Below are 21,900 nucleotides of genomic sequence, written 5' to 3' on the forward strand. Positions count from 1 at the left end.
TTTATGGTTTTTGCTGTTACTTCTCAATTATTTGTGGTCTGTGGATTATTTTTGTTTTGTTTTAACTTCATGACAACAACTCCTTTGCTTTTTGTCTAATTTTATCTCTTTATGTGTCACTGTCCAGCATAGCGTTAGTTGAAATTATGTAAGTATACTGCAAATTGAAGTGCATAATTGCTACTGATAATGCGAGAATGATTCCTACAGTTTATAATTAACAGTATATAATGTTCTGTGCATGGGTTGGATCTATCCCTTTTAACTTTTCCTTTCCGATTCTTTCCAATTCCTGGTCTTGTCACATCCCAGCCTTTATGAACATACTGGTTTCCCTGGAGTCTAGTCCATTCTTCCTTTTGTTTTTCAGACCAGTAAAAATGGGAAGTACTGGATTCTGGTTTCCTCCAAGAAGAGTCAGCGGAACTGGTTAAGAGCAAAATCTGAGGACTTTAGTGGGCAAACATCAGGTGTGCATTGAACAGAGGCTGCTTTAATCCTGCTTTAAGTATATGCTTATTTAAAAATAGTATTATATATGAGCTTTTGTGTAATGTGTTTGTTATTTGATACTGCATATAATCATTCATCCTGCAGTTGTGAAAGCACCAGTAAGAATGGGGATTTTTAAGTGATAATATGTTGAGGCACAAACAGGCAATATTACTCATAAAATTCTTTCAGCTGGTCTTTGAAAAATTTAATATTTGAGGATCAGTGTTTTTTAAAGTTTTATCTCCATTGCTCAGTCTGTATATCCACACCAAAAAAAAAATGGTTATTTGCTATTCAGAGATCAACACTAAAGTTTTTAATTGCTTCAGCTGTTGAGAAATGGTACTGAGATAATAGTGCGTACGTGGTTTTTAATAAAACGCTGTCGTTGTCAAAGATTGGATCCACACTATATTTGTTCTAATGATGCATTTTTAAGGACACTTATACACAGTTCAAAGTCAGCTTAATTCATTTTGATCATAGAGGAACAAAACCCAAATTCTTCATCCCTGTGAATGTTCTGACTTACTTCTGGTACAGCAGCTAGATTACCTGAAGTTTTGGAGAAGAAAACAAAATGTTATATTGGCCTGAATATAGGATGGCCTCCAGCCTGAGGTGTGATCTTTGCACTGAGAAAAGAAGTGAGAAGTTGTCAGTTGTTAATTTTAACAGTTAAGCTTAATATGCTGTTCCACAACAAACACTGCTTTTGACCTCACAACAGACCCTGCAGATCACCCTTCTGCGTGGCCTAGTATCCTGCATCTCCCCAGCTTGATGCACGTTACCAGCCCTCAGCATTACCAGCTCACCCCTATCCACATGTCCTTAGATATTTCCAACCCCTGTGCAGGATTCCCTGTGCCTCCCTAGCCCCACAGCCCCATCCTGGTTCTGACGGCTGTCCCTCCCTGCAGCAGCTCATCCTCCCTGCCTGTATCTTGCCTGCTGTGCCTGCTTCCCTTGTCACTGGCTGGGCACAGAGTCCACTTGCTGCTGAGTTCTGGACCTGGCATGGTCAAAGTAGCCACGCTCCCCTGCAGCAGCCTGTGGAGGCAGTTGCCTTGCCCTTTGAAGCAAATGCTGACTGCCCTATCTCAGGCTCGGTGTGGATTTGGCAGGGAGGCAAAAGGAGCCAGAGTGCCTTCTTAACCCTCTTGAGGCTATAAGTGCCCTAGCTATGCAGTGAGGGCATGGCTGCTGTACTGGCTCTGTGTGGTGGGTCTCATACAGGTGCCTGCATGGTATAAAAAAAGCCTGTGTGAATGGAGATCGAGTTGAATTTTTTTCTCCCTCCTGAATTTCATAGGTCAGGAGAGATTAGGCTAAAACAAAATTTCATTCTACATTCAGGCCAATGTGTGTTAAAGACCAGTGTGTTTGTTAACAGAAAAGCAAAATTCATTTTATTACCAGATTCTAATTAAAGCTTATATTGAAAAAAAAAGTATTTTTCAGTCCACAAATATATCACAACTTTGATGTGAATCAGACCCTCCTTTTGGTTACATTGGTGGCTTTATTGAAGTATTTTGCAACTGATCTTCATTTACTTTTATTGAAGAAAATTATTGCTGCCAAGTCTCCAAACAGTGTTTCACTTTCAGTTATGAACTAGATAGTTGATTATGAGACAGAAAATAAAATTAAGCTGATACTTTGAAGACCTGTGCACGTTCCCACTCATGGAACTGATGTCTCCAGACTTCGTCCCACGAGTGGGAATGAGTCCTAGACAAGTCTGAAATCATAAGAGTCCCTAAAAAAACACCTTTTCTGTCACTGGGTATCTTAAAAGAGGTTAGTGTTTCCTTATAAAATTTGAGGAATTAAAGGTGGTTTTACAAAACTACTTGCTTAAACAAGGTAGCATAGTTTAACCTGTCATTCAAGGACTTCAGGGTTGAAAGGAAGCAGATTTTCATCTTGGTGTGCCGGTACTTCTCTCCTTTTCTAAAGACAAGAGAAAAGTTACAGGGAGGTGGGAGGAAAAGGCATAGATAAAGACATAGTCTGTGTACACATTTCCAGTGGAGATCTCAGTCTGAAGATTTCATAAAATGCAGATATTAAAGAGGCACATCCCCTTCTCCCTCTCCCTGCTCCTTCAGCCTTCCTGTCCTGGCATGCATTGAGGAAAACACAGGCTCTCCTTCCTTCTCGCTTTCTTCCAGGACCACGCTGGGGCTCTTGCAACCACTCTGTAGTTTTGCCCCTGTGCAACTGGGCGCTGCTCTCCACTCCCCTCTTGGGCAATTGACTCCCTCCATCTCTGCTGACCCTCAGCAATGGAGAGGACAGCTAAGCCAGGCCCAGGCTCCCTCCCAGCTATCCATCCTCCCTTGCTGCCAGCAGGGAAGAGCCCGGTTTGTTTTTCAGGGAGGTGGCGCTGGGCTGGAGCAGCTGCAGCCTGATGGTGCCTGCCCAGCTCCCAGCTGCCCAGCTCCACCTGTCCCAGCAGCTGCGGCTTCCCCAGCCCTGCTGCTGGGGGCCGTGGCGGTGCCTGGCTGCTGAGCCCTGGCCCGGCTGCGGCCTGGCCCTGGTGCCGCCCAGCCCGGCCGCTTCTCGCGCAGCTGCCCCGGCAGAGACCAGAGTGGACAGCAGCTGCCAGCCCTGACACCGGGGCCAGGGGGTGGGTGGTGGCACTTTTGAGGGAGAGAGGCCAAATTTTGGGGCTTTCCAACCCTGCCAAACGCTTGCGTTGAGTGCTGTCCTCCTGCTGTCCTCCTTGCCCCTGCTGCTGCAGACCTCGCGCTCCACCCTTACCACAACTGGTAGCACTGGGGTTTGGTATCTGTAGTAGCAGTTGTGCTCCGATGATGAGGAAAAGCTGTCAGCCACTGCTGACAAAGGAGGGCTGTTGAGTGCCCTGTGATGGCAGGTGCCCAGTTGCCACTATATGATACCAGATGATGAATTTAAAGCTGTTTACCCACAAGTCAGACACGAAGGTCACGTCATACACCTCCTGACACTGAAAACCTCTGATTTAGTTCACAGTTTGCCATGCCACAGGGGCAGGACTAGGAACTTCCATCCTGAGCTGGCCTGAGTCAGAACACTTAGAGCCCTCATGTCTCGCAGGATAGCATGAGGAGGGTGGGGGTCTCCAGTGCTGGCTGATAATCTATCTCTAACCCATGGGATTTCTGTTGTCAATACATCAAGTCTGTTTGCAGAGGGCAAGTTAGCTGGAGAATTTCACCTGGCATTAGCCATCATTGGCAACGCGTGCATTTTGCTAGAGTGGGTGCATAGATGTCAGCGATCACAGGGGGGAGGTATGCCTGAGGGAGAACACAAGCTTTGTCCCCCATACTGTCAGCATGGGTACTGCTGTGTTTTGTGCAGGTTTTCAAATATTTTGAGGCTTACAGATTTTCACTTTGATAGCTGCGTGCATGGGTGTGTGCCTGCGTGCGGATGTCTGTATAAACACCACAGGCGCGGCTGTTATTCCTTTGAAATCCGAAGCTGCCAAAAGGTGCCTGGGTAGGTAGGTTCTTTGCCTCATGCCTCCCTTAATCTGACAGAAACTTTGCTGTTCTCCATCAGTGTTTGAGGGAGAGGTGAGGTGTGATTTCAGGGCATATGTGGATCTGTTCATCCTGAGCAATGCGTTTTAAGAGTTGCAGCAAATAGTATAAAGAAACCTGCAGGTATTACATTAGACCAGCTGAACCTAATTTTATTTTTAAGTTTTATTCAGAAGCATCACATAGCAAGTAAACTTCAAAATCTAAGTTTAGTTACAAACTAGTTGTTTCTTATTTTTTTTTTCCAGTCCCCTTTTGCTTTCTTTTACGACCACATGAAACTTGAGAAGCCATCTAAAGCTAAATCATTTAGTGGAGTTGGGCAATTCCCAAGTGTCCAACAAGAAGGCCTGGTTTAGGCTGCGATGGCCACTGTCATTCCTGGTGATTTGTCAGAAGTAAGAGATACCCAGAAAGTCCCTTCAGGGAAACGTAAGCGTGGTGAAACCAAACCAAGAAAAAACTTTCCTTGCCAACTGTGTGACAAGGCCTTTAACAGTGTTGAGAAATTAAAGGTTCACTCATACTCTCACACAGGAGAGAGGCCCTACAAGTGCACACAACAAGACTGCACCAAGGCCTTTGTTTCTAAGTACAAATTACTAAGGTATTAAACTCTATTTATCTTTCAGATTATATTATCTATTTTATGTTGGCCGTGTTAAGCCGTGTAAAAGTATATATTTCTGTACGCCTTCAGCTGATTGCAGAGAGGATGTGTTAATTAAAGTAGCCATTGGATTGTTTCTAGAATTCTAAATTACCTAAGTTTGCAAGCTAATGTCTTTGATTTTGTTTCTTAATTTGTTTTCTGCTTTTGTTTTCTGTTTGTTTTTGTTTTGTTTTGTTTTGTTTTTAATGAGCGTAGAATTTTCCTTTGTGTAAGGAATTGTCACAAGAAAAAGAGTATGGACTGAAAGTTCTTTGGCTATGGACTTTTACACGAGTACTTTCATACTTGCCCATATACCCCTGTTACAGTAGCTAAAACCCACCAAAACTAAAGTGTCAATTTAAGAGAAATGGCTCGCGTTATGCTATATTTAAATTTGTCAAAATGTCTTTGTAGTGTCATGCTTTCAGTTAAAAGGTTCTGTTGCAAAGCAGTCCTTAGTGTAGTATTTAGCTGCCATTAAAAAATGAGCACGTGTTTTTTGATCAAAATAATTACTTACAGAATATATCTGTGTTTAAAGGCATATGGCTACTCATTCTCCTGAGAAAACCCACAAGTGTAATTATTGTGAGAAAATGTTTCACCGAAAAGATCACCTAAAGAATCACCTACATACACACAATCCCAACAAAGAGGCCTTTAAGTGTGAAGAATGTGGAAAGAACTACAATACCAAGCTTGGGTTCAAACGTCACCTGGCTTTGCATGCTGCAACAAGTGGTGACCTCACCTGTAAGGTATGTTTGCAGACTTTTGAAAGCACAGGAGTGCTGCTGGAGCACCTAAAAACTCATGCAGGCAAGTCATCGGGTGGAGTGAAGGAGAAAAAACACCAGTGTGAACACTGTGATCGTCGGTTCTACACCCGAAAGGATGTCCGCAGACACATGGTAGTGCACACTGGAAGAAAGGACTTCCTCTGTCAATACTGTGCACAGAGATTTGGGCGGAAGGATCACCTCACACGCCACATGAAGAAAAGTCACAACCAAGAACTTCTGAAGGTCAAAACAGAGCCAATGGACCTTCTAGATCCCTTTACCTGCAATGTTTCTGTGCCTATTAAGGATGAGCTGCTTCCAGTGATGTCTTTACCTTCCAGTGAACTGACATCAAAGCCATTTACAAACACTTTGCAATTAAATCTCTACAACACTCAGATTCAGTCCATGCAGAGTTCTGCATCTGCACACCAAATGGTTGCCACATCGTTACCATTGGGGATGCCTTGTCCAATAGATATGGAGTCTGTCCACCCTTCTCACCAGCTATCATTGAAATATCCGCTCGGTACTACCTCATACGCAATTTCTATGCCTGAAAAAGAACAGCCATTGAAAGGGGAAATTGAAAGTTACTTAATGGAGTTGCAAAGTGGTATGCCTTCTTCATCCCAGGATTCTCAAGCATCTTCATCAAAACTAGGGCTGGATCCACAAGTAGGGCCACTAGATGATGGGTCTGGGGAAGTTTCCCTTTCCAAGGGCTCTGTTCCTATTAGTGAACCTCTAAACGCCCCATCATTGGACTTTTCTCAGCTGTTCAACTTCATACCTGTAAATGGCCCTCCCTATACTCCTTCTGTTTCAGTGGGAAACCTCGGAATGAGTTATACGCAAGAAGAGGCACATTCTTCTATGACTCAACTTCCACCACAAACCCAGGATCCACAAGATCCTAGCAATAGTATAGGTCTTGGGTCTCTGCACTCATTGTCAGCAGCTTTCACAAGCAGTCTAAGCACAACCACCACCCTACCACGATTTCATCAAGCTTTCCAATAGGATGTACAAAGCTGGCTTGTTACTGTCTATTTGTAGAAATGCCTTAGGTGACCATTTTTAACTTAGTGCCTACTATAAGACATTATAAATTCTCTGCTTTTGTACAGTACCAATCTCATGAAGCCAGTAAGAAATTTAAATTAACTTTTTTAAAATGTTTTGAAAGTGTTTATTCTCAGCTGTGTTTACTTTGGTTTTTGGTTTGTTTTTTTTTTTTTTAAACAGTCTCATTGTATTGTTTTCATATTCACTGCCAATTTACACATTTAAAATGTTCAGTAGAAAGTCATCCCAAGCAAACTCTCAACACTCATCCCTTTTTTTAGAAGTTTTTTAACCATACCAGTTATTCCATTTTGTTGATGTCAGTGGTAGAACTGCCACTTTTAACTTTTAATATATTTTACTATTTGCAGATAATCCAGTTAAAATATGTATCACAAATATTCCTGAAGATTTGGGAAAAAAAATCTCCGGTCCATTTCCAAACAAATCCTCTTCCCAAACGGTGACACATCTGACCTGTTCTATAATGACAAATCTAAATTTTTTTAAATAAATATAGAATTCAGATTTTTCTGAAAACTTGTGTGTGTATATATAGAAGTCCGTATATACACATGTACATTTATACAGCATTTTGACTTGTATCGAAGTCATTATAAAAGTTGTTAAGAATTTTGCCATTTTCTGGCTTAAATTTTTGTGGCCTGTTATGGATAACAGAAAAAAAAAATTTACTTCTCTAAAATTATGGCTGAATAGAATTTCAACAGAGAATCTCTGCTTGCCTAGTTGACAAATGTTTCAAGTTGAATTTGGAACTGTGTTGTTGTGCTTTTATGACTCTGGTATAAGGAAACAGGCAAAATTAATGGCTGATCTTGAAATATAAAAGTGTTGTAATGTAGTAATGCAGAATATTTTGTCGCAGTTTTTGTTTTAATTCTTAACTTGCTGTTTTTTCTCTTTAGTAGCATAGAAAGAGTACTGCATAGGAATCTTCCAGTAGTGTATTCACATTTGTAGGCATCAGTCTTCTCCCAGCTGCCACCACCAAAGGGTGGATCAAGTCCAGCCAGAAAGTGTGTATCTATTTTCAGTTCAAAACTAGTGTGCAGTCAGAGAGTGAATGTAAATTTGCAACTACCAGGTTTTTGTTTTGGATTTTTTTTTTTTTTATTGGAATGATCTTTTCAGTTGTGTTACATGGTGTGTTATGTCCTCCTAAGCAACAAGTTAGATGTTAATCACACTTTCTACACCTGGGTACTTGGTTAGGGACTTTTTGCCCGTTGCCAAGATTTAAAGACAGGACTCTTAGGAGTGAAGTAAAAGCATATTGCTTACACCACTTTTACCTAATGCAATATATTCTATTCCCCAACCCCTAATAACCAAAAGAGGAAAAAAAAAAACTAAAAAAACAACCAACCCTGTGATGCATAAGAGCAAACTAGATTTGCTGTAATTCAACAATAACATTATTTTCCTTGTCATTTTTGTACAAGGAATTAAAAAATAGAAATCAAGTACATTAATATCTCTCAAACAATAATGAAGATTCGTACAAGGTTTTAAGTGGTTAAACTAAATATACTTCACAGAAACAAAAGTTGCTCCCATTTAAGGAGCTCATGCTCCAGATGTTTTATCAGTAGCTCCTACTGTTTTTTTTAATTCTAGGAGCAATATGCAGGTGTAGTTTTACTATTTTATACATATGTGTATTTAAATTTTATTACCGAAAGATAACATTTTTATAAATGTGTTTGTGTTCCAAAGGCATTAAAATAAGGATGTATTAATAAGGAAAATACCTTTTGAAATTCTGCAAACTACTCCTAGATTTTGGGGTTAGGAGCATATTATCTCGGTGGGCTTTTAGCTCTGCTTCACAACTGCTTCCTCTGGTTTCTGTGAAACAGATTGCTCACTTACTTACATCTTTAGTTGAATGATTTGTTCAATATTGCTTTTTTTCCCTTCACCTTTCTAAAGGAAAGAAAAAAACAGATGAACAGAGCACAAAGTGAATGCAACCGAATGTAACTTTAGTCTAAATGAGCAACTATAATGCATCTAGAAAAAACTCGGGTTTATTCTCAATCTTTTTAATCAATCTGAGATGAAGATAAATGGACTTAATTCCTCCAGTGGGTTATGTCCCATGTGGAGCCAAGCATCTGCAACTCTCCCTGCAGCAGAGGAAAGCTGCAAGTGCTTATCATCCTGCAGCTGGCCCAGCAGTGTGACCAGGCAGCACTGCCCATCCTGGGTAGCCTCTGGCTCACAAATTTCCAATCTGTAGCCACTGTTTGTCTCAGTTGCCAAAAGACTTCTTTAGAAAACAAAACCCGACAGACACTTTGCCAACACCTGTTTCTTAGTGTGTAGCCAGAACCCTTATTACTACTTCATTTGTGCCTTAGCTTCCTGAAAAGGGATTGACATTTCCCTTTGGAGTTAGATGTACATTTCACTTGAGAAATAGGGACCTCAGACAAGATATTGAACCTCATTCAGTCAGGGTTTCAGTGGGTGGATGCACCCGGCATGTTTGCGGCTGAACTAGGATGTAGGGTAATGTGGAAGCAGACTGACCCTGTAAGAAATACCACCGCCACCGGAGTGCTTTTGAGCATCACTTAGGCAGAGTCAATATTGGCCACTACTAAACCATCAGTTTTTAAACTCCGTTTTTTTGATTTCAGATGGATTCTTGGTGGGAGGGGGGAGGGCTGGCTGATCATGCACCACTCTTTGTGCAACTTCTAAACTTCTAGTAAGGTTGTTTTGGTTTTTGTTTTTTTTTTTGGTTTTGTTTTTTTTTTTTTAAATATATATATTTTTGTGTACTTGTTGCTTGTGCTTTATTTAGTAGTAAATTGTGGAATAGAGTGATTTATTGTTAATTTGGCAGTAGCGGTTTTTAAAAACCATATACTGACTGAAACATGAGCCAGAGCTGATTGCTTTATTAAGCTAATAATGAATGTTAAGAGTACATATTTTCAGGATCATTTGCCTAGTGAGCTAAACTTGTATTATAGGCCAATATTTTTTAAAATAAAGCTTGGTCAACCTCTATGTTACACATATTACAAGATATAGCACTTTCAAAAAGAAAACCTAAACCTTTTAAGAAAATTTCTTACAGGTTATGCTTTTTATTATAAAACCTTTTATTATAATTTGTTTCAAGTGCCATTAGATTACATATATGTAGGCCTTTGGTATAATGCTTTGTGTACAAAATGGTAGACATTGTAATTTTAAACAGGTACATTTTTACAGTGTTTTCTTATCAATTTGCTATATTGCACAGAACCAGTGTGTCTTTCTTAAGGGTTTTACAATGGTTTTTACTAGGTTTACATGTTTCAAACTACACTGTCTTCTACTGCCATTTTGAATACCAGTCAAAAACAAATAGGAGTTTGTCCTCTCCGTTTGCAAACTGTGTCCTCTGGAGTTCTGGATGGTAAACTATGTCAAAAATGTTTAACATGCAGTATTTGATACAGATTTTTTTTATCATATCCTATCATTGCTATGCTGCTGTCTGAAGTTAACTTAGGGCCTGATCCTGCATCCGTAAACGTCAAGGGCAGCAGGATTGCATCCTTTGTTATGTCTGTCTCATACACTGGTTTAGCAGCTTCTCCTGTATTCTTCTCAGTCTATAGATAAGCCTCTGAAATATATGTACTTCTCTGGTATGTAGTAAACTGTATAGGCTTAGCTGCCCATCCTGCATCCTCCCAGTGTACAGTTAAAACCACAGCTTACTTAGCATCATGCTCAACTTACAAGTAATGCCACAGTAGTTCAAAATGTGTTTGGGTAGTCCCAAAGCTTTTATGCAATAAGGGTGTCTTACTTTTGTTGGAAGGCAGTGTCTTTTGATAACAGTTATCTAGCCCTGGAAGTGACACAGAACTATTGCTAATCATATGTAAACACTTTTCAGTATAAGCTTCAGTGGTACAGTTGAACCAGAGTGAATGTTTATCTCCTCAGAAACACTCCTGCAATATTGTTATATTGGATCATGCTGCTAATGTAACTTGGGATACAACTCCTCTCATGGTGCTACAAACCTCCCTGTCTCATTCAGATGTATTTTTACCCATAGAAAAAGAGGACTATACTAGACCTATAGTTGTATGATATATTTTTATACTGTGACTTAATTTGTCATTAATGAACTTTGTGCAACACCGCAATGTATTCATATGCACTTGCAAAAGTAAAATTTTGGACATGCAAATTTAAACGCTGACAAGCCTAGCTCTTGTTCACAAAAATAGGTGACTGCTAGTTAATGTTAAATGCGGGCTTTTTATATGGTGTGGAGTGAAGAACATGCTATATATTATTAAAAGCCTTTGGATTTAGACAAAAACTGGGAAAAGTATATTGGGGAATGATGACACACACCCTAACCTGAGTCGGATTGCTGAAATTATATTTTTAGCTAGTGGAAAAATTGTTTGGACTTGTTTGCTAAAATGTTTTTAATGATAAAAATTTTGAGTCAAAAAATAGAGAAAAAAAAAAAAGAACACAGAAAACCCTGCATTCCAGACTGAATTTGTATATGTTTCTTGCATTTAAAATTTGCTATCCTGTGATATGGGAAATTGAGTTGCTTATCATGTATATGTACTTTAAAATGTATTCACAAACTACTGTTGTATTTGTATAAAATATAGACAAAAAGATTGCATATATATTTTTGTGTATAAGCTCTGTAAAATAGCAATCACATTATGAAGCTGCAGCAGAACTTCATTTTAAACATTCACATCCAAAGAAACAGACTATTTATTGTCCACATACCCTGATTATAAAATATACCTTGCTGCTATTAAACAATAGTGCTGCAGCTTCTTGTGGCCTACAGTGTTATGTTTGCTGTACAAAAATATGTGAACTCCACAAAATATATCAATAAAATTACAGAATGGTTTTAGTTAATGAATAACTTATGCCTGGCATTTCAATAGTTAATCTTGATCTGCGTGTTTGGGATTACAGTAAGTAATTACAGAATACATCCAGTTTTGCTGGGTGTAGTTATTCTAAGTTTGCAAAAGCATAACTGTCTTTCCAATTTATGACTGGTAAAATGTCAGTTTTTCAGAAAATATTAAAGCACAAATATCCATGTTTCATGATTTCACCAAGGAACAAATGGGATGATGCTACTGTGTCTGTGACAAGACAGATCTGAACTGAAGGAAGCAATTGAACTTGCCATCAAATTGCACTTTGAAATGCTGTGAGACACTGGAAGGTGAGTGTGGGGTTTCTGTAGTGGGACCACTCATTTGGGAGACATAGGTGAGTGATTCTCTTATCGTTTCAGATTAATGCAAATCATTTACATCAATTGTTATGGTTTACAGGACAGACTTTAAGGGTGTGGCATGTGCTAAGCATGCCAGGGGGTTTCTCTCTGCAGTATTTCCAGGAGAAACTCCATTGCTTTGATCCCATAGTTCTCCCATCTGCCCATGACAGTGCCGAAGAAGTCAGACTGTAATGCGTGGGGGAAGAGGTGCCTCACAGCCAGACAAGCAGCCTGCACACAACTGCAGAAGGTTGCCTCTGCTCATTCCGTGCAGTTGTTCCCTACCGTAGACTGTCTGACAGGAAAGTAAAAGACTAGCATTTCACATTTCATTGCTTTTTGGAACATATTTTGTTAACATCTTCAGCATTGTCTGTGTTTCCCTGCTTTTGAGTTCCCCTCTTTTTTAAGTCTTGACTTTTTAGATTTGTTGCTGTAACCCAGTATGAGAGAAATGATTGTAGAGAGAGTTGTTGGCTTTTACCTTCTCCATATGCAGACATCTTTCCTTTCTTGTAATCCCTACCTACCCCTTTCCTCTGAGCTGACTTATCACTTCTGTACCACAGGTTTCTAACTTGTTTGAGAGGGTTGGCCTTGTTATATTGAGGGTCAAGAGCTCTACAGATGCTCTATGATAATAAATGCTCTGCAAAACCATTTATAGCCACCCACAAACACACACACCCTCGCCCACAACCCCTCGAGAGAAAACCATCCCATCATAGCTGGTCTCACCCACCGTTACTATTTAACCTGTCCTCCTTCCAAATGGACAGCCTCTGGAAACCCTCTAGAAACTCTGTCAGCCCCTGTAGTAAGTGGAGTGTGATTGCACAGATGATATCTGTGTTATATCCAGAGATCTCTTGCTGCAGTCTTTCCAGAGTTTCTTTGTTAAATTCAGAGCCACAGGCGTCTTCCCTTCTCTCTTTTGTGTAACCTCCCCTTTCCAAAACTTGCATAAGAAAGTACAGAACAATAGTCCTTCAGTATCCTCTATACCTGTCTCACTGTCCTTCAGGAGTGGAAGAGTAAGACTATGCTAGTTTTCCCCTTCACCCTCCCTCACTTTTCATGCCTTCTTTTCCTTCCCACAGATAAGCATGCCCTAGGATAAAGACTGTTTTTTGACAGAGAAATCAAAAACTGTGATGCAGAGCTACTGCTGAACTAGCAAGAACTAAGCAGCTACATGCTGTTGGTCTCCCCGCTTTGCAAATCAAAACATTGTATTAAATCGGATAGAAAGTAAGTTTTACAGAGTGGCAGCTGCCGTAGCTGGCACAACAAGGGTTGGTGATCACAAACAGGCAGCAAGTAGCACAGCAAGATAAGCTCTATTGCAAAATTTAGTCTGAACTTAATAGTTTGAGAAATGTATTGAAAGATTAACTGCTGCATGAGGTTTCAAGTTCCTGCTTATGTGCTATATCCCAGGTAATTCAGTATAAACTTTCTCTACTCCCAATAAAGGTGTAACATCTTGCCTGGTATTTTTATCTTTATATAATTCTCTTTATTTGTTGTAATGACCTGTGTGTCCTTAGGAAATTAACATATTCAGAGGAGTAAGTATTTGTAAAAAATACAATGAGCGGTTCTTCAGTGTCATCATTGCACAACCTTGTCTTGTTCGGATATACTTGTATCATGAAACCTTCAGCTATAAAGCTAGTTTGCCTCAGATAGAGCTGAAGAGACATCAGCTATTGGCTGAGCAGTCTGAAAACAGGACTGTGGTAATGCAGTCTATGGCTGAGCTGGAAATCATTTGAATTGATCCCTTGATAGTTTACCCGTGGGACTGATTCTTACTGTTGCACCGAAGTGCAATGTAAAGAGAAGAATAACTTAGTGTAATTTTCATATAAATCAGTCAGATCTCTGCTTGATGTGTGTTAAGTAATGCAGAGAACCTGAATAGTCATAGCCTCTCAAAATCAGTACACTGCTTCAACTTTTGCGTATGTATATATATATATATCTCTACATTTGTGTGTACATGTAGATATGTATGTATGTATGCATGGGAAAGTATCAATGTAAGATGAAAAACTTGATAAATTATTTCATTTTGGTTTACTTCAAAATGTTTAAAGTGTTTGTGTTTTACAAGTCCAAAGTGAATCCTGCTGTTTGTTTAAGTATCCCCTAGTTAACACAGTGTGTGGTTTCCCATGCAAGCTGGAAGAGTTTCTTCCAAATACTTGATTAATCTATGAGAGACAGCAATTTATCTAAGGGGTGCACAGACTCCCGCGAGGAAGGTGTTTGTCAGCTGTCCTTGTGTAGTACTAGATACAATTTCAGCAGAAAAGTTCTGTAGGCTGTGCCTCTGAAATTAAACTCAACTGGCTTACTGGCTTTTGTATTAAACTGTTTCACACATGGTCATGGATAAATCCTTAAGTTCCCTCACAAGTACTTACATTGAAAATAAAAATAAAATACAGGCTCTGTATGATTAAGGGGCATGCCATAAGTGAGCAGTGTCTGAGATGTAACATAGGAATATCAAATATCAAACATTCATGACAAATAAATACAGACTAAACTCGCAAACTTTCTGAAGTCTGTCCTCGCCTGAAAATTGTCTCCTCTTATTTCGTCACTGTCTGGCTCTTTATGCCAATAAAGTATTACAGGGTTGTCCCATAGTTTATGTGCTCTCTTCTCTTCAGCTTAGGCATATTTTTCTTCAGCAGTATTTTTACAAGAAGCTTCTGCTTACTCACTGATGAAAATTTATGAATTGCAACAATGTACTTGAACTGTATAACCCATTTTAATCAGTCAGGTTTAAAACCCTTTAACTTACAGCAGCCTCTGAGAATTTGCTATGGCCCACCAGAGTAGCCAGGCCATCATTTCAGAGCCACCAAATTTGGCTGATCCTCTTGCCCTTTCCCCTCTACAACTCTGCAAAGAGGTGGTATTTGCAGGAAGCCACCACATTTGCTATGGCAGTGTATTTAATATACAGTCACAGGGCTGAGCATGATCTGTGTTAATGGGATTGTGCAAGCTACTGGGAGAGACTGACCCCTTTATGCATCAGTCCTAGACATCAGCATTAGATCTATGTACCTGGGAAGGCAGCAGCCTCCCAGCACTAGACTAGCACTAACGTTACCTCCTTGGGCCCTTTGCTGTATGTGATTAATTTTTCTCATTAAGCACTGAAGCTGTTTTCTAGTCCTTAAGCTACAAGTCCCATATTCTACCACTATATTTGGCATCTCCCTGTGACCCGGTGAAGTCAGCTTTGCTCCAGGGGCAAGACTGCAAAACCCATCTTGGACCATTTGGCTGAAAATACTGAAATTGCCTGCCACATGACAACAGACAACTTGCCAGGATTGGTGTCTGTCTTTGCATGGCCAGAAAATATTGCTATGGGTGAGAGCCTGTATGTCACATTTCATTGTCTTTATCCCTAAGTTTAGATTCTCTTAGCTTCTTGCAAGGTACTCTTTTGAAACTGTGATATTAATCTAGAGCAGCAGATCCCAGATTGTTATCCCTGATCCACCTTGGTCACTGAGGCCCCAGTAAATCATCTCTGAAACCTCACCTGCCTTGCCAGTGTCTCCAGTTAAAACCTGTGTGTTCAGGTAAGGAGAGCCTTTGCTTCATGTTCTTGAATGCATGGAGTAACCTTTCTGTGAAGGAAAAAAAGCATCAAGCAGCTGTTTGGCAATGTGTGTTTGAAACTTGATCTTATTATTTATAAACCAGGGTTTAACCTTTTAAAATATTTATTATTATTATGTCTCAGCAGTAAAATAACATCACAGTTCTTGCAGATGTATTTTTTCTTTGCATTTGGGTTTACCTCTCACTGCTTTAAAGAAAACCTGCTTATATTTGCTGTTCCAAGGTGTCATTTGTCTCACCAAAACAGCCAAACTCTGAAACACGAACTCGATTTTTTCCTGGTTTGTGCTTTTAGTGTTAAAAAAAAAAAAAAAAAAGTAGTTAATCAGTGGCCTATCTTCAGAGAAAGCCTTGTAGGGACTGGCTTCAGTAGGACTGAAAGCCTTGTAGGACTGTATCACTTACACCTGTGCAATTGATAATATCAGAACTCCTTTCAGGCAACTCTGAATATCATTTGAGATCTATGAGTTGTGACTGGAAACAAGGCTTGGACCATGAAACACTATGTGTGTAAGGAGAATGTAGGTTCATCATCAAATCCCAAACTGAGATCACAGGGACTGACAGTAAATGGAGGAAAAAGAAAACTTTTATTTGAAACAGAGAAGAAAACCTCTCAGAAGTCATGAAGGAACAGGCAAAGGAACTGTCTTGCTTTGAGTAGGACTGTAGTTTAAGTCCTGAAGAGCTACATTTGGCTCCTTTAGCAAGATTACAAAGTACCTTATTAGAAACACAATGTATTGTAAAGCAGGTCTTAGGAGCCTCTGGACAGCCAAGCCTTCAAGGGTTTGTTATATGGTACACCAACCAAATGTACAAAGAAATAAAGTAATGATTATGGAGAAGGATATATACTCTTAAACTCTCTGAAAACAGTTCCAATTCCCAGGTCTCTCCTTCGCCTGTTTTAGACAAAACTTTGGCTGTTAACCACAAGAGTAATGCACCTCGATCAAAATGAAACTCTGATTTTTGGTATGTGTCCTGTGTTACATCCATATCAGCCCTTTAAAAAGGGCCCTTGGTGTTGGGCCTGACTTCTCCCGTCCAATGACCAGACAAACAGCAGTAGTAACTAACGACAGCAAACAAAGAGTTTCTATATTCCTGATAAACAAGTGAAATATAAATGGAGGAACTGAGCTAGACTGATTCTGTATACCTTCCCAGCCAGAAGCACAGATTAGGCTGGGCAGCTATTGCAACACTGGATGCACAGGTATGTTTTACTTGCAGAAATACACAAGCTTGGAACAAAATCATTGCTGCTGCAGGTTGTTGTAGCTGCGACATATTGCAGGCCACAGGACACAGACTGTGTGTTTCCCTCTTGTCACTTGTAAAAGTTCCTGTTGCATTTTCTGCTGATGACTTCCAGTTCCTACAGCTTCCTTTTTCCTTGTGGAAATAGGTGCAGTGGGAACGGTGTGGTTGGAGGTTGCTGTGGGTTCCCTGGGGAAGAGCAGCTGGTAGGGAAGGGGCAGCTTGTCCCCAGCAGCTGGTCCCTAGGCCTCGCTGTGTTTCCCTACTCCAGCCTGTGGTAATGCTGGAGCTAAACGAGGCTGTGAAGTATGGCAAGGATGTCATACAGCAGTTGTGTCTCCTGTGATGTCACTAGGCCAAGTCATTAATGGATTAGAAGAAAATAATTTTTATTCTTAATAAAAGCCTCCTTGCATTTTAATCTGATTTGTGTTCACATTGAAAGACACTGGATGTTCCCTTGCTTTGGTCCACAGCAATAAGTCTGAGACAAGACAGTAAGTTACATTAAGACAGTTCCTGTTCAAAAATTCAGTGTATTCCCCGAGAACAATACAACATGTCTGCCATGACAGGGGCAAAACAGAAAGGTTTCTAGCAGAAAAGGGTAACAGGAAAATTATCAACAAAGGGACAACTGAAAGAAGTGGACATAAAGTTTGGAAATAGTAATATGGAAGGTCTAGTATACCCTTCTGAATGACATTTCAATCAAAGAAATTTGGAAACAACCCTAATTCTAACCCTCTGTTTTATGAACATAGATTTTACTGCTGTGTTCTGTAGCATTCTGAATCATCAGATATGCTGCTATAGTTGTCAGCTTAACAGGTCTTTTCATCCATGCATCCTTCTACCTGTGCCTCTCCCACAACCAACTTGCCCTTTGAACTTCACTGCCAGCTTAACCTCATGAAAACAGGCTTAAGTTCTTGGAGAATTCAGAGCAGAAATGTCTTTCTGGTGCTTTTATATGCTATTTGGCAGAGAAGCCCATTGAAGAATTGGAGCCCTAATAGTACTCAGAAAACAGGCATAAAAATCTTTCCTGTCTTCCATATAGTTTCATCAGCTTTCTGCAGCTTTATGTTTCCATCACAGCTCACCTGCATAGAAAACATTCTCTGCAAAGATTGGAAGTGAAGACTTTTATTTACAAGTATAACATCACAGTGCTGCTCAGAAAAGGAAAGTAAATACACTAAAGATCCTCTGGTCCTCCCCCCACCCCCAAACAACCCTGTGTAACTGATGTTGAGCAGTGCTTCAAACCAGAGAGCTGCTCCAAGGAGCAGGCAGCAACAGGGTATTACCTGACTGGCTTGTACTGTACAAAGAAAGCTCACAGGGTTTGATAGCACCTGAGGGGTCCAGGGGCCTCTTGAACTGTTAGAGTCTCTTCTGGGAGGGACCAGGAAAGAAGAGCCTTGTGCTGTCAACCAGTCTCATCTGCAGGAACTGTCATACCCAGGGCCACTGAGAGGCCTTTTGCCATGCTTAAGTCTTTGCACTCTCCCTTGGTAACAACTCCTGTTAGCACCTGTTTATAAGTTCTTTCACTGCCTGTCTGTCTCACACACTGCCAGGTGATAACCCAAATTTCCCATTTACACTCATCTCTGTTCCAAGCTTGCTTCCCTGTGAATTGCTGTGACAAATTTCTCCTGATAGTCTCAGTACTGGGGAAGATCTCCATCACTGATTTACTACAGAATGAATTCACCCTCTAGAGTTCAAGTAGGATCAGAAGATGCCTTTTGGACATCAGGTTTGCCTGTTGAGGTGAGCAACTGAATCCATCTCAAAGTGGAGAACACTCCAGTTCTGCTTGAACATGTTCTGAGTACCCCTGAAACCTCCCGAGGTGACCTGTGCTGCATCTTATCCAGAGAAGCAAAAGAAAGAGAACAGAAAATACCAGAAAGACTCTGCAGGAACTGCCTGCAGAGCCAGTACTGCCCAGAGGTAAACTCTGGAGAAACAGGCACTGCTAATCTTTGAGATCCCATGGCATGATCCACACCAACAAAGCTGACATCCAGAGGAAGGTTCTGAAGGGTGAGGAGGTGGGAAATGAGGCCCAATCTTTCCAAGATGCTTGTCAACATGTACAGAAAGTTACTTACTGGAATATTCAAAAGCCCTTAGCTGTATAGGTTCCATAAGTGTGCTCTGATACCTAGGCAGTACAGCAGGTACTGAACACTATGGCAGTTAGAATGACCACTGTGAATATGTGAAAGCAGGGTCAAAATTCCAAAAGCCCCTGTGAAGAAACACCAAGGCGAAATTACATTTTTTTTTTTTTATTTCTGCCAGAACAGCTCTGTAAATTCAGCAGTAAGTTTTCAAAGGAGGATCCAGAAATAAAATACACTCCTCTAGTAACTGCATGGAGTGTGATGGGAAGATTACCAAGTACTTATATATAATTCTAGTTACTATATCCAAAGGATGATATGGAGCAATCATTTGTATTTATGCTGCTATTAAGGTTGCTGTCCTGCATGGGCAGAACTGAGCAGCCAAAGCAGTCCCTTTGTCCCAGTCATGTTGAAGTGGTAGGTTTCTACAAACGCACTTTTATATTTAGTTATGCCTGCTGTAGCCTCATCAAACGTTAGCACTCACCATTTCAGTTACTTCCACTGATGAAGACTTTGAGCTGTTTAATGCACCTGATGCTGATCATTACTGCCTGGAGTCATGGTGAAATGCATTCACTAGTCACTGCTTTATTAACTCCTGAGGCATTTTACTAGAGGCATTCAATGGGCAGAACATCTTTCTTTTTGAGATTAGAAATGATGTGAAATACTTACGAGTTATTAACTTTTTAGCTTTAAATCCGTTTGCTTTGACTTTCTAGAGATTTGCTTCAGGGTTGGAGAAGAATGTTTCCAGGTGAGACTGATTTGGTTCAGCTAGTTGAGACAGATGCAGCTCATTTGGGGGTGGGAGGGAGAATGGTGAAGGGAGGATAAAAGGCTTTGGAAGGCACTGTAGAGTCCTTTCTGTTGGGGAAATTTTTCTAGTCTTCTGTCTTATTAACTGCCTCTGGTTTTCTCCATCTTATTATGCCATCACCTATTCCTCTTAATTGTTTCCTTTCTTTTGAGTATTCCCCATCTGCAGATTTGCGCCCCTGCAGCAGCCCTTTAGTTATCCCTGGCAAAGACAGCAAAAGCTTTTTGGGGGGAACTCCTTCAGTCAGGACTCGCCGCTTGCCTCCACGCCTGGCCTGGTGCTCCATTGACTGGGAGCAACTCTGCCTCCTGCAGCCCATAGGCTCTGGGGGCTTTGGTTCTGTCTACAAAGCTACCTACCATGGTACAACCGTGGCTGTAAAGCAGGTGAAGAAAAGCAGCAAAAACCGGCTGGCATCGCGACAGAGCTTCTGGGCTGAGCTGAACGTAGCCTGGCTACAGCATGATAATGTGGTACGTGTGGTGGCTGCCAGCACATGTGCCCCAGCCAGTGAGAACAGCCTGGGCACCATCATTATGGAGTATGTGGGCAGCATCACCCTGCACCATGTGATTTATGGCAGTGGTGATACGTGGAGACAGGGTGATGATGATGAAGGAGGATGTGGAAGGAAGGCCCTGAGCATGGAAGAGACTGTGTGCTATTCTTGTGACATCATGACTGGCTTAGCCTTTCTCCACTCACAGGACATTGTGCACTTGGACCTGAAGCCTGCAAACGTCTTTATCACTGAGCAGGGAGTGTGCAAGATTGGAGACTTTGGGTGCTCCCAGAAACTGGAGGAGGGCTTGTCCCACAGCCCCCATGTTTGCCAGCAAGGGGGCACATACACACACCGTGCCCCTGAGCTCCTCAAGGGGGAGAGGGTCACTGCCAAAGCAGACATCTACTCGTTTGCCATCACGCTCTGGCAAATTGTCATGCGGGAGCAGCCCTACCTGGGAGAGCGGCAGCACGTGCTCTATGCTGTGGTAGCCTACAACTTACGCCCTTCACTGGCTGCTGCTATTTTCCACGAGTCACCACTGGGCCAGAAACTCCAAAGTATTATTAGCTGCTGCTGGAAGGCCAATGTAGAGGAGCGCCTGAGTGCAGCCCAGCTGCTTCCCAGCCTCAGGGCCCTCAAACAGAGTCTCTAGGAAAACTCAGGACACTGTAAATTTATTTTGTCAACTTTTCCTTAACCCTTTCTCTGAACATAATTAATTTAGCCCCTGTGTGTTCTAAAGGTTTTGTTGCTGGTTTTTTGTACTAAAAAAAAAAACTACCAAACTGTTTTGATATTAGAAGACTATAAATAAAGAGATTTAATAAAACTGTTGGCTCTTACCTTGGGAGGGAATAGACACAAGGATCAAGACACTGGCAGATACAACTTCTGCAGGCTGATCTGTTGTGTGCTGTCTTGCTCAGGGAGAAACTGGGGAATGTGATGTGCAAAAAAAATAGTTGGTTTTAAGTAAGTGAAGTACAAAAAAAGGGGCTAAGGAGCTGCTTTTGGAAGGTTCTTTATACCTAATACCTTTCAGTATTTTCAAAATGTCAGATAAGAGTAGTTCTTCACTAGCTTAGGTTGTGCATTTGAGCTTTTCCTCTCCATTTACCAAGGAATGAGTATGTATCGCAAATCAGTGAATGCAGAAAAATAAATACAGAGTGTCAGTGGGGTTTTTTTCCCTTGTTCTTGGATGTACTTAATTCCAGTAAGTATGCTGCTTTTGATATGGAAAATGGGAACTGATGATATACATCTTGAAATAAGGAAACTTTTTGCCAGTCTAAGGCTATTAAGAGTAAGAAGATACGTTAACAACCTGTACTTTTATAAGACCTCCCTGCTACGAGGGAGGTGTTAGTTGCAACTTGCTAGCTGGAACACTGCAAACTTTAATATCTGAAGCATTATAAGAGCATCTTGTGCAGAGCAGAAAGTTACCAAGTTTTTGAGGTACAGGGTAAGTTAGAAAAATAAAAAAATCAGGGAAAAAATTATTGGTAAAAGGAGGATTATTTGTGCTTCATAATGCATGGGTCAGTATTAGACAAGATACTGGAAATACTGTAAAGAAAGTTTGCTTAAAGCAGTAATAATGATACTCTGCTGGTATTCAAAGTGTTTGCCATTGA

At 40.8% G+C, this 21,900-nt stretch overlaps 2 protein-coding genes across 4 annotated transcripts; both read left to right on the top strand.

Moving 5' to 3' along the window:
* The first annotated feature begins 370 nt into the window (after positions 1 to 370).
* PLAG1 (PLAG1 zinc finger) lies at positions 371 to 12,188 on the top strand. Of its 3 annotated transcripts, XR_010430159.1 has the most exons (5): positions 371 to 470; positions 4,286 to 4,644; positions 5,234 to 6,623; positions 11,691 to 11,799; positions 11,912 to 12,188. XR_010430159.1 is itself a non-coding variant. In XM_064652719.1 (3 exons), the coding sequence occupies exons 2-3, from the start codon at positions 4,403 to 4,405 to the stop codon at positions 6,495 to 6,497; spliced, it is 1,506 nt and encodes a 501-aa protein (XP_064508789.1). In that variant the 5' UTR covers positions 371 to 470; positions 4,286 to 4,402; the 3' UTR covers positions 6,498 to 11,475. The 3 variants fall into 3 exon arrangements, 1 of the variants encoding a protein (XP_064508789.1); XR_010430158.1 differs by having other exon boundaries at positions 11,691 to 12,188; XM_064652719.1 differs by lacking the exons at positions 11,691 to 11,799; positions 11,912 to 12,188 and having other exon boundaries at positions 5,234 to 11,475.
* Positions 12,189 to 15,879: 3,691 nt separating this feature from the next.
* MOS (MOS proto-oncogene, serine/threonine kinase) lies at positions 15,880 to 21,405 on the top strand. Its single transcript, XM_064652740.1, has one exon. The coding sequence runs from the start codon at positions 19,863 to 19,865 to the stop codon at positions 20,910 to 20,912; it is 1,050 nt and encodes a 349-aa protein (XP_064508810.1). The 5' UTR covers positions 15,880 to 19,862; the 3' UTR covers positions 20,913 to 21,405.
* Positions 21,406 to 21,900: the final 495 nt, after the last annotated feature.

This window comes from Pseudopipra pipra, chromosome 1, assembly GCF_036250125.1.
Source record: "Pseudopipra pipra isolate bDixPip1 chromosome 1, bDixPip1.hap1, whole genome shotgun sequence".
Taxonomy (NCBI): Eukaryota; Metazoa; Chordata; class Aves; order Passeriformes; family Pipridae; genus Pseudopipra; species Pseudopipra pipra.